Source organism: Ylistrum balloti, unplaced genomic scaffold, assembly GCF_031769215.1.
Source record: "Ylistrum balloti isolate Yb309-2 unplaced genomic scaffold, AGI_CSIRO_Ybal_v1 Utg370468, whole genome shotgun sequence".
NCBI classification, from domain to species: domain Eukaryota; kingdom Metazoa; phylum Mollusca; class Bivalvia; order Pectinida; family Pectinidae; genus Ylistrum; species Ylistrum balloti.
In genome coordinates, this window is record NW_026782308.1 from 195,571 (window position 1) to 208,901 (window position 13,331).

A 13,331-nucleotide genomic window follows, 5' to 3' on the forward strand; every position below is an offset into this window, starting at 1 on the left:
TAAACCAAATACAAAACAGTTGCAAAGAAGTCAATGGGGTGCATGCAAATAATGAAAAATTACAAAAATAGACATTTCTCATGAAAATCAATTTTGATTTTGTTGAAGATTTTCTATTTACCGAGAAAAGAATGGTTAATGGTATTTTATCAATTAAAATGATAATTGGTTTTAATTGTCTGTACTCAGGATTTGTCATTTAAATAATGCTGCAATGCAAACTTGTTCATTCAGGTATTTTTTGCTCTCTTTTTTTTTCCCCTGAAAATAGTTAATTGCTAATTTCAAAATGTGATTTTTTTTTTTTTTTGTACAAATAGAACTGGCCTTTTTATCCAATTTCATGTTGTGCATTGATGACAGATGTGATATAACTCTGGTTGGTGTAAGATAATATTGAGGATGTGGGCTATTTTGTATGCAGTTGGATATACAAATAGACAGAGAAAAGCTGGTAGGCCAATACATCAGGCATTTACTGTTCATGGTGGTCAGTCTACTCAGGCTGATTGAATGAAGTATGACACAGCAGTGGTCAGATAATTTGGTAAAATGTCCATCTTTGGGCGTGTGCCGAGGGAGGTTTGTGGTCAGTCTGGCACCAGCTGTATATGGTGAGAAATTCGCCACTAAGTCTCGCGGATGTCCAGCATGATTCATTGCTCTGACCAGTAGAAATGGCTACAAATCATGGGCAGCAGCCAATACGTGTGTGAGGTAGTTTTGTAGAAACAGTAGGCGCTGACACTTGACATGAAAAACAAGACGTTCTGTTGTTGTAAATAGTTGTAACACTTGTATCATCTCATCAAATTGAATGGGGTTTAAACTTTTAACAAACACTATGCTAAACCTGTTTAATGATCCTTAATTAGGTCGAGTGTTGACATGATGGCGTGTGCCGTGGAGACCCTATAGGAGGCTCATTCACAGCCCCTGAAAGGGAGCTCCACACTGACACTGGTGTTCCATATACAACACACACTGGTAACAACACCTAGGCTATCATTACACAACGTACGTCCAGCGGTGAGGCGCACGGCCACCACCAGTAATTGTAGCAAATTAACTCTCTACAAACCCTAAACATATTGGGAGGCAAATCTCTGTTGTGTTTTCCCTTTAAATCTGAACATTCATTCCAGGATCAAACTCCAGGTTTTTATAGAACTTGTAATGTTGGCTGTATTATCAGAATCCGATCAGCTATTTTGTAACTATGCTTACAGATAAATGATGACAAATTTGGGATTCTATTTTAAGTTTAAAATGACAAAGGAAAAGTAGTGGTTGATCTACTGATTGAAGTCCTGGCACGCGGCCACACGCGTAGGAGTTTTAAAAAAAGTGACAGTGACGCTAGATATATTCTCCACTAGCTAAATTACCATTGTCACTCAATTAGACCAGATTTCATACAGATTTTAAAAGCAGCATGCTATCTGATCTGAATGTCATGATTTACTGACTGAGATGGGATTTCTTTTTTTTTTTTTTTTGAATGAAATCATGATTTTAAAAAATGTTGAAAAAAAATTCAGCAAAATTCTACCAAGGTTTTATGAAGGACTATGGGATATTACCAAATTAATTCTGTTGATCCGTGTTTTGGCTGGTGCATTATATGCTTATAATCAGTATTTAATGATTGAAACCCTTTTTTTTCCGTAAGAAGTTATTAATGATGTAATAAGAGAGAGCCTTCATAAATATTGGCCGTGTAGAGATCATTATCTCTTGTAACCAGATATTTTGGGTTGTTTCAGGTTTGACAAGAGCAGTTCTGACATCAGATTAAAGGTCAGTATTGAATGCATCTGTACAGTATCACTATTTCAAAGATAGATATAACTACAAATCTGTATACGTTGTATTTTCATTGTTATGGTGTTCTACATAACATTCACATGAAACATCAATGTAAGTTATTGTGATTTTGATATAGCATTAAATAGATTTCTTTCTGTTTAAATTTAGAAAAATTGAAAGAAAACTATATTCAAGATGTCCTTCAAGTGAATTTTACATCTTTAAATATTGTGGTAGTATATCAGTATTCTTTATAAATTCATGTCATTATTTGAATTCATGTCAGTCTTGAAGAACGATTTCGATAAAAAAAGAACATTTTGAAAACAAGAAAGATAAGTTAATGAATTTTATTTTATGCAATAATAACCCTAAGATTTTAATCTTTAATTTACTACACCATCAGAGTGGTCAGCCCATCCCAGAGTCCCAGCCTCCATCATCTCCAGCCTCCTCTCAGGATACAGCAGCTGAGGCACCGTCCTCCTCAACCACAACCACCACCACAGGTGCTGCGCCCTCCAGTCAGATCACAGAGGAGATCGCCAATGGTTACAGGTAAGTAGATGACCACCACAGATGCTGCAACTTTCAGTCACATCACACAAGTGATTGCTAATGGTTACAGGTAAGTAGAACACCAGAATTGGTGCCACACCTTCCAGTCACACCACACAAGTGATTGCTAACGGTTACAGGTAAGTAGAACACCAGAATTGGTGCCACACTTTCCAGTCACACCACACAAGTGATTGCGAATGGTTACAGGTAAGTAGAACACCAGAATTGGTGCCACACTTTCCAGTCACACCACACAAGTGATTGCTAATGGTTACAGGTAAGTAGAACACCAGAAGTGGCGCCACACCTTCCAGTCACATCACACAGGAGATTGTTAATGGTAACAGGTAAGTAGACCACCACAACTGGCGCCACACCTTCCACTCAGGTCACAGGAGGAGACATTAATGGTTACAGGCAGGAGAACCCTACAGAAAGTGAAACTTTAACTACCTTTTGATCTTTAAATCTGGACTATGTGTTGAAGTTTAATACTTAGTACCATGTACTTCATTGCAAGCATATCAAGAGAATCTGATTAAATTAGGGCCAGTGGATGATCAGAAGAGACATCCTTAGAAATTAAAATACAGATCAAAATATCTTAAAATACTGGATTTGGTGTTTTTCCAAAATGTGTTTTTTGATATTCAAGAGAATTGAAAAACTGGGATTGTATTCTGCAGTGACTGAAAAGTACATATCTAACAACACTTCTTAGTAATTTACTGGTATAATTAAGATTGAAGAAAGTGAGAACAAACCACTTGCTTGATGAAATTAACGTTGAGCATACAAATCATAAAAGTAGTCAACATGTCTCCAATCACATTTGCCTGTAATCAGGCGAGGATGATGATTCCTTGTATTTCCACATCAATAAAGAACAGTGTTTAGTTAGTGCACTGGATGATAGTGAATTCTGTGTTATAGCACAGGCAAACCTGATTACTACACCTGGAATAGACTGGGGTCGGACCAAATGTGTTTATTTGTCACCACAAGGTGCGACTTTCAATTTCAGGTAAAGAAGATCGCTAATTAGACAGGATAGGCAGTGATTAGTGATCAGTAATTCTGCCGTGATAATCTTCACCGTTCTGTAAGCAAATCTACATAATCGTCCATCATACATATATCTAATGACCTCCATATTGGCTGAATGACTTTACATAAGTACATCAGACCCCAAATTCTCTCCTGATTCATCGTCACCATGTGTCCTGTCAGAGTGTATTGCAGAAAGTTTTCAATAACTGTGTAAAATCAAACCCAAGCTCTACTAATAGAGTCTTTAAGAGTCATCTTTATGTTTTATAACCACTACACTGTAAACATGTTTTGAAGACGGGGTCTAATGTTTGTCCAATATTGAGTGTTGGAAAAAAATGAAAACATGAAATATTCTTTAAAAAGTTAAAATGCCCATTGGATGGTCAGCTGTCACGGTGGTAACACAACCATCTTTCACCAAGGCAGTTCTATTTTCTGATTAGAGGTGAAAACGTATGGAGTCACCTGCCTGACCTTATGATGTTTTCCCTAGTAATTAGGTGTCGTCCAGTCATGTTAAGACCCTGTGCACATGTTCGTCTGGCTTGTGAAGTTTAGATAGTTCAAGTCTTATCAGGTACATATAATTTACTGTTACAGTTAACCTTTACAAGTAGAAAGTATAATTGGTAAGTAAAGAAGATATAAAGTAGAAACAGGTCTGACACTACAAACACTGCGAGTCCTCATTAGGCTGCGTTTGTTTGTAGTTTATACAGTGACTTTTGAGTAAGGATGTTTAAAATCATGTGGAAGTAACCTCAGTATGATGCCTGTTTTATATATTTATATAAATCTGAGATTATCACACTGTATTGTTTATCAACAGAACAAGTCTACGGTATTTCCTGCCACCTCAATGGGTAATGGACAAAGACGCCATATCTACCATGTCACTGGAAGAGCTGGCCGCCTTTCCTCTTGATGACTTTTTCGACCACTATGAGAAAGGACTTAGGAAGGTAGGTTTGAAGCTTGTAGATGTATTTATAACTGGTTTGTAATGTGGTAAATGGTAATAAGCCCATGCCTGGTAATAAGCCCGTCTAAATCTAATGTAGTAACAACAGAAATGTCCACTACTTTTACAGTATAACTCATTTGTATCGAACACACTGAAACTGAATTCATTGGATGAGTCAAATGTTTTGTTCTGTCATGATATTTTCTCTTCTTTATTTTAGTAAATTAAACACATGATTGGAATACTGCATTTGCGTTGTTGAATGCATTTCATGGTCAATCACTTCTAAATTTGACCAAACTGTTGTTATTTGTGTCAAACATTCATGCATCACTTTGTTTCGGGTGAAAATATGTGAATGGATCGTATCCACACGCGTGCTGCAATGACGGGTGTTTCACGTCACATTTCAAAATCTTTTATTTAATTGTTACTTCTTCATTACTATCATGTCTTGCTGTGGGCTCATATTTGGTGAACAACTGATAAAAATAGGGTCAATCTTTGGTGCAAAATGTCTCAGTTCGTAGAAACATAGCTAAATTAAACCATCGGATAAGTCAAATATTTTGTTTGGTCCTGTCAACTTCGACTTATCCATGTTTTACTGTATATCCTTGTCTTAAAATAAGCTTACATTGTCATACTGTCTACATATTTCTGGTTTGATGCTAGTTGGGAGATCATTATTGAGGTCAGTAACTGTGATTATTATCTCAAATTTTTAAATCAATTTATTCATGTCATAATTAAAGCTTCACCCAAAACATTTTGGTAGGTTTCCCATCGAAATCCAAATACCAGTCATTATAATTTGAAAAATGGAAGTTTGTGCACTAATGACGCACAGGAGCGGCGGGCATCCATATCTTACAAACTATTTCTATTTCAGCTATTTTCTTTCATGTTTTGTTTTTACTTTCATTTGTTTTAACTATTTCTAAATCTATTTATAACAGTTGGTTGGAAATTTCCAAACGGAAGCAACACAACGAAAACAGGAATGTGAAGCATCCATGGCTAAACTTTCTGCTGTCCGCAAACTTATCGCCAAACTTCTCAAGTCTATAAATGAGGTAAGTGAAGAGATAATGTGTGAGTGTATGTCGGTATACAGCAAGGTGTGATCAAATGATAAAAACTCTAAAACATTTTTAGTCACAGTATAGTGCAAACCTTTCGTCAGTCTGAATAAAAATGAAATTAATAATGGTGAACTTTGTGGAATTTTAAGAAATAATGTTCATGAAGATAAATTTGAGTTTGAACCATCAGAGTCAACATGTATGAAAATCATGCCGAAGTGTTTAAAAACGTTACCTAGCAAGGAAAAAACTTTGTTGGTAAAGAAAATGACCTGTTTGGTATATTGGTATATATATATATTTTGATAATCAAACCAGATAAAAAATCACATGTTTGAACTAATCACCTATTCAAATTGACTGATAGTTTACCATGGATGAGTGTAATACAGAATTTAGAGTTAAGCGTTCATGTAAGTTAACCTCCTACTTCGGAGCAAATTAGTTTCTTTAACTTGTCAAGATTTGAAAAGGTTTCTGTGAAACCTTTGTTTTAGATAGCTGATTTCAGCTTTGTTCTCACATAGCTACTATGTTATCCATGTTAGAACACCTGTAGCATAAATTGTTCTGATCGAACATGTAATAACACTAGCTGAGCTGCGATTGGCTGAAGGTTCCTATTTTTTCCTGTGATTGGCTAAGGGTTTCTATTGTTTCCTGTGATTGGCTGAGGGTTCCTATTGTTTCCTGTGATTGGCTGAGGGTTCCTATTGTTTCCTGTGATTGGCTGAGGGTTCCTATGTTTTTCCTGTGATTGGCAGAGGGTTCCTATTGTTTCCTGTGATTGGCTGAGGGTTCCTATTGTTTCCTGTGATTGGCTGAGGGTTCCTATTGTTTGCTGTGATTGGCTGAGGGTTTCTATTTTTTCCTGTGATTGGCTGAGCATTCCTATTGTTTCCTGTGATTAACTGAGGGTTCCTATTGTTTCCTGTGATTGGCTGAGGGTTTCTATTGTTTCCTGTGATTGGCTGAGCATTCCTATTGTTTCCTGTGATTAACTGAGGGTTCCTATTGTTTCCTGTGATTGGCTGAGGGTTTCTTTTTTTTCCTGTGATTGGCTGAGCATTCCTATTGTTTCCTGTGGTTAACTGAGGGTTCCTATTGTTTCCTGTGATTGGCTGATGGTTCCTTTTGATTCAATTCTAATCTAATGCTTATGATATCTTGTTTATCATGAATACACCTCTATCGTTTCAATTATATTTCCAGATGAAGCTTTAAACTTTACACTTTCAAGTGCTTTTTGCATTCTCTGGCAGAGAGAAAATATATTTAAGTACTTTCATAGTGTAACACTTTGAAATTAGCACAAGAACTATTAGACACATTAACTTCTGAAAATTTGAAGTTAGCAAAACTATTAGAAATAAAGATTTAATTAATTACGTGAATGTTACAACTCATCGTTTATAAAAGAACCAATTTTGCTATTACAATTGACATGTGACAATTTTAGTCCAGAAAACTTCACTTGTTAGCTCTGATGATGTTAGCCATGTCCAAGCAATGAAACACTTCATCTTGAAAATAAAACTAAGACTAAGCTCTGTTTTAACAATATGTTAAAGTTAGCATCTAATCTGATTCGCTCCCTAGAAATTGTCTGATAGAATCGTTCTCACAATGATTTTGGCTCGAAAATGAAATTAAAAGCTACAGGCTTGGTTCTTTTCATTAGTGAACATGGCTGTATCATGGATATCAATTTGGAAAGAAATCACAGACAAAATTAAACTTTAAATCACTGACTACCATTTCGTTGAATTTAATGGACCTATATTAGCGACGTATTAGTGAAATGTTGACTAATGACTCCGCTTTACAACAGTCGGATAAAGATGTATATATAACAGTATTAAAAGAGTGCTTTATTAATGGAAATGGCTAGAGGTGTAATTGAAGTAAAATTCCCGGAGTCCGATAACCAAGACAAAGAACGTCGGAAATCAAATGAAGGACAAACCATGTATATTCTGTGGCGACAAGTTAAAAGCTCAATGGCTGTAAAAGCAAGATTTGAAGGGGCTTGAATTTGTGCTTGTGACTTTGATGTGAATTTACTTGGTTTAAAAGTAGGCTGGCACCTTTGTTACAGGCAGATGATAATTTTTGTGTAACATTTTGGATCCAGATTTCATCTCTTTACCGCCAGCTTTAATGAAAGTTGCATCAGTGAGTGGCCGCGCTCTGGCAAACACTCATTAGTAACTGTGGCCACAAATATTTAAGTCAATATTTTTGGCTTTTGATGCAGTATGTGAAGAGAAGTAGCTCATCCAGGGAAACACACAGAATGGGTCTAGACTACACAGACAGTATTTCAAGTCCACAAAACAGATTTAAATGGAAGAGATTACAAAATTTATCAAGATTTTAAAAATAAATTTGTTGATTACCAACAGAGGACATATCTTCTAATACATACATAGATTAGTATTTCTGTGATGGAACTGCTGGACTAGTTAACCAATGTGCAGGTCATATGAAAGTTTAAAGCCTATCTTTGTCTTTCTTAATGCAGAGAATGATGTACACTATGGTCTGCCATTCCTTGTACAGATATACACTGTGGTAGTATAATTACAGTAAATGATTTACAGAGTCGGGAAAAGATGCCATAAAACAAGAACTATATTTAAAGAAGGAACAAAATTTCTATCTTTTATCATCCAATTAATTGTCATAAGAAATTATTCAAAAACAGCACATCCTTGCTATGTGATATTTTGAGAGGATGTATGCATAAGAAGACATTTTCAGTTAAGTTGAAAATAAATTTGATGTAATATATCTATCTATCTAGTCTTGAAGATCTGATCATATTGTAAACATCCACCAAATTAGCTGTTCTGTCATAGAATCAAGCTTTGAAACAAGTACAATATTCAAAAGAGGACATTATTATTGGTAACATGCATAAAAGCTTGTATAGGAGGGAAGATTATTCTGGTATTTTTATTGCTTTAATGTTTGTAGAGACCAAAGCCAGCCAGTATATCCATGAGGCAGGCAAAGCATCTCCATAAATCAAAGGGGTACATCATTAATAGGGGCACCCGATAAAACGTCACAGTACATACAAAAACAATTGTGTCCAAATCAGATAGTGTGTTGTATCGTGGGTTGAGTGCCATCTCTCAAAGCAAGCCATACATCTTGTCATCAATATTCATTATGGGACGTCATGGCCGATAAGGAAATGCCCAGTATTTGCATCGATCTCGGTCTCCAGGAATTAATTGGCATACATATGGCTAAGTGTTGACAAATGTTCACACCTCTTTTTCTGCTGATAACATACCGGACGGGATGAGGAATGTCCTGGTGGAAAGTAATGGCCAGGCTGGATAAATGATGTTATACCTCATACACTGATCACACCAGTTCCCTTAGTCCCCTCTCATACACAGATCACACCAGTTCCCTTAGTCCCCTCTCATACACAGATCACACCAGTTCCCTTAGTCCCCTCTCATACACTGATCATACCAGTTCCCATAGTCCCCTCTCATACACTGATCATACCAGTTCCCTTAGTCCCATCTCATACACTGATCACACCAGTTCCCTTAGTCCCATCTCATACACTGATCATACCAGTTCCCTTAGTCCCCTCTCATACACAGATCATACCAGTTCCCTAAGTCCCCTCTCATACACTGATCATACCAGTTCCCTTAGTCCCATCTCATACACTGATCACACCAGTTCCCTTAGTCCCATCTCATACACTGATCATACCAGTTCCCTTAGTCCCCTCTCATACACAGATCATACCAGTTCGCTAAGTCCCATCCCATACACTGATCACACCAGTTCCCTTAGTCCCATCTCATACACTGATCACACCAGTTCCCTTAGTCCCCTCTCATACACTGATCACACCAGTTCCCTTAGTCCCATCTCATACACAGATCACACCAGTTCCCTTAGTCCCCTCTCATACACTGATCATACCAGTTCCCTTAGTCCCCTCTCATACACTGATCACACCAGTTCCATTAGTCCCCTCTCATACACAGATCACACCAGTTCCCTTAGTCCCATCTCACACACTGATCACACCAGTTCCCTTAGTCCCCTCTCATACACTGATCACACCAGTTCCTTCAGTCCCATCTCACACACTGATCACACCAGTTCCCTTAGTCCCATCTCATACACTGATCACACCAGTTCCCTTAGTCCCATCTCATACACTGATCATACCAGTTCCCTTAGTCCCCTCTCATACACTGATCACACCAGTTCCCTTAGTCCCATTTCATATACTGATCACACCAGTTCCCTTAGTCCCATCTCATACACTGATCACACCAGTTCCCTTAGTCCCCTCTCATACACTGATCACACCAGTTCCCTTAGTCCCATCTCATACACAGATCACACCAGTTCCCTTAGTCCCCTCTCATACACTGATCATACCAGTTCCCTTAGTCCCCTCTCATACACTGATCACACCAGTTCCATTAGTCCCCTCTCATACACAGATCACACCAGTTCCCTTAGTCCCATCTCACACACTGATCACACCAGTTCCCTAAGTCCCCTCTCATACACTGATCACACCAGTTCCTTCAGTCCCATCTCACACACTGATCACACCAGTTCCCTTAGTCCCATCTCATACACTGATCACACCAGTTCCCTTAGTCCCATCTCATACACTGATCACACCAGTTGCCTTAGTCCCCTCTCATACACTGATCACACCAGTTCCCTTAGTCCCATCTCACACACTGATCACACCAGTTGCCTTAGTCCCCTCTCATACACTGATCACACCAGTTCCCTTAGTCCAATCTTCTACACTGATCACACCAGTTCCCTTAGTCCCCTCTCATACACTGATCACACCAGTTCCCTTAGTCCCATCCCATACACTGATCATACCAGTTCCCTTAGTCCCATCCCATACACTGATCACACCAGTTCCCTTAGTCCCATCTCATACACTGATCACACCAGTTCCCTTAGTCCCATCTCATACACTGATCACACAAGTTCCCTTAGTCCCATCTCATACACTGATCACACCAGTTCCCTTAGTCCCATCTCATACACTGATCATACCAGTTTCCTTAGTCCCCTCTCATACACTGATCACACCAGTTCCCTTAGTCCCATCTCATACTGGATAAATGATGTTGTATATAAACAGAATTGCTTGTTGTCTGGGTTTTTTCTGAAGTGGTGCTTCTTTAGACTGTAAGTGATCCTTCAGTAAACAATATCCTCCCTATTATCATCATCACTATCTGTTAGACAGTTAGCTTTAAGTGTACAATGTCCTTTCTATCATCATTATCATCTCTATTTATTTGGAGTGGTGCTCCCTTAGACAATGTCCTCCCTATTATCATCAGTCTTACTGAAGTTTTGCTCCCTTAGACAGTAAGCCAGAATTAAGTGTACAATGTCCTCCCTATTATCATCAATCCTTGTGGAGTTGTGCTCCATTAGACAGTGTGACTTAAGTGTACAATGTCCTCCCTATTATCATCAATCCTTGTGGAGTTGTGCTCCATTAGACAGTGTGACTTAAGTGTACAGTGTCCTCTCTATTATCATCATTCTTTGTGGAGTTGTTTATTATCATCACTGTATAGAGTTGTGTTGCCTTAGTTAGTGAGGGGAAGTGATATAACTATCTCCTTGGTTCCTTATATATGTGTGGTGAGACTAAACAAAGAAGATCAGCAGTGTTGTCCAATTTTTTCCATGTCAGCTTCAAAATTCACTTTGATAACAGTGTAATAGTGTTATTTACATACTTGTTAGACCGTGAAAGGTTAACAGTTCATCAGAGGTAGATCAATTTATAAAACTCTGCCTCCATATAAAACATTTGATAACTTAAGTGAAATTAACTAATAGTTAGCCACAACCTGTTCAGACATTTATGGCCAAAGAAAGATAAGCTGAGAAATCAAAGATTCTCCAGAGTCATACACTGGATTTAGTCCTTGAAAGGATCTAGTTATAGTCTGTGAATAGAGTACAATAGATTCACATCCTCTTCTACTTCAGCTGTCTCAAAGACAGTGCACATATTTCTAAGTTCCTTTTTATACTGAATGGAAGGACATCTTTCTGTGTATTTTAGATTGTGTTCTGCCATGGACATCACTGTTTGTTTAGCAAAGAAATTATGTATGATGGTGAATGTTTTTTGTTTCGATCTCATGAATTTGAAGTGTTTATTCTATTTCTAGGAGATTGTATTAATATCCAACCATTAAATAGTATTGAATTCCTGTACAATAGATGAACATCCTAATATACTGGTGACTATAGAAGTCATGTCTGTTTGAGTAAGACTTTACCACTGTGTTTAGGTCTAGTGACATGATCTAGCTACTGACAATGATAATAAACCCAAACTCCGGTGAGAGGTGCAAGATTGTCCTGTTGGGGTGGCAAGATCAAACGGCCAGATTGGACAGACAGCTGTTCATTTGTGGTCGGTTGTGTGTAATCACAGCTCTATCAGTCCGGTATCACTACCACATGGACACAACACTCAGTCTTATCATGTGTCCTATTTATGGATTATCCCCCTCGTAAAACATAAACGTTGAATTGTAGATTAGAGGGGCTACATTTGTAGGGAGTTTAATATGCTTGTGTGTTAGGGCTAGGATACCCTTCTATCATGTAGCTCAATGTAGCTCAAGCTTTATCATTGACTTTTAATAGATTCTCTGAATAGCTACAACTTGGGGTGCGAATTCCTCCATCTCTGTCGCAGACAGTGGACACCATGCTGTTTGGAAGATTCAAGTCATATTTGTGAAGAGTTGCTTGCTATAAAACGAAATTTAGTATTTTTCTCAAGTTTTAAAAGTCATAAAATGGTATACAACCTCTGCCTATCGTAACATGAAAGAAATTTCATGGTGCACAAATAATTGTGAAAAAAATGAATGACTGGTTTGAGGTGATTATTTAAATTTGACTTTCTGAGGAAAATTTTTTTGTCACTGATGAGTGAAAATTATGTTTGCCACTTTGCAGAAAGTTTAGGGGGCCACCCAAACACTTAATTAATGGTTTACCTGTGCATGCCTGTAGGTAGGTGTATCAGTTCCGACCCCGTTATACCACACTGTCAAACACTGAAGTGAACCTCACTTTTATGGTTGTGCTATAATTACAAGAATGAGCCAGTGGGGATGGTAGTCAACAGGTAGATAATGAGGTGAGAACAGAAGGAGGCCAGGGGCCACATTGCCTTGATCTTATGTAATAACTCATCAGTCACACAACAACAAAAACAATACTATTTACACGATTTATTAACTTTGATATAAGTGCATTATGAAATAAACCATTTTGTAAATGTTATACACAAATTCTATAGACTCCCATCAAGTGTAATTTAAGATGGGATATTGTGTGGAAAGGTTGAGGAGGAGAGAAAATACAATAAATATAGTAAAAAACGGAGAAAAATTAAAGGAAGAAAAAAAATTGTGTGAAGGTTTCGTAATTAATCAACATTTTGAGTGTTGACACTGTGTGCATGCTGAGATTACAGTTATAGGGAGATTTATCAGAAACACTGCAACAAGAGGAAATAAACATTTGTTTTAAACTTTGATATATTGGTGCAATTTGGTAGGAATAGATGATATTTTATCGTGATGAGACATTTTATAAGTTAAAACTTCACATTAGTGATTTACATCAAATAAAGTTAACAAGTTCATGCCACAAAGGACCAATCCATGATAAGGAGATTTTAGTAATGATAAATTTTCTGACTACTGTTCTTTTTATTTTCGTACAAAATATGTTTACCATAGGTTTAAATTATATACTTGATATTTTCTTAAATGCGTAGTCTATTTCAT

General features: G+C 37.3%; 1 protein-coding gene across 1 annotated transcript in view; it reads left to right on the plus strand.

Annotated features, from left to right (window-relative positions):
- Positions 1-13,331, plus strand: part of LOC132555277 (ATPase MORC2-like) — a 71,280-nt gene that overhangs the window by 51,175 nt on the left and 6,774 nt on the right. Inside the window, exons 25-28 of the mRNA XM_060219631.1 lie at positions 1,767-1,800; positions 2,216-2,367; positions 4,253-4,385; positions 5,347-5,463. Coding sequence (XP_060075614.1) covers positions 1,767-1,800; positions 2,216-2,367; positions 4,253-4,385; positions 5,347-5,463 — 436 coding nt within the window. The remainder of the gene's footprint in view (positions 1-1,766; positions 1,801-2,215; positions 2,368-4,252; positions 4,386-5,346; positions 5,464-13,331) is intronic.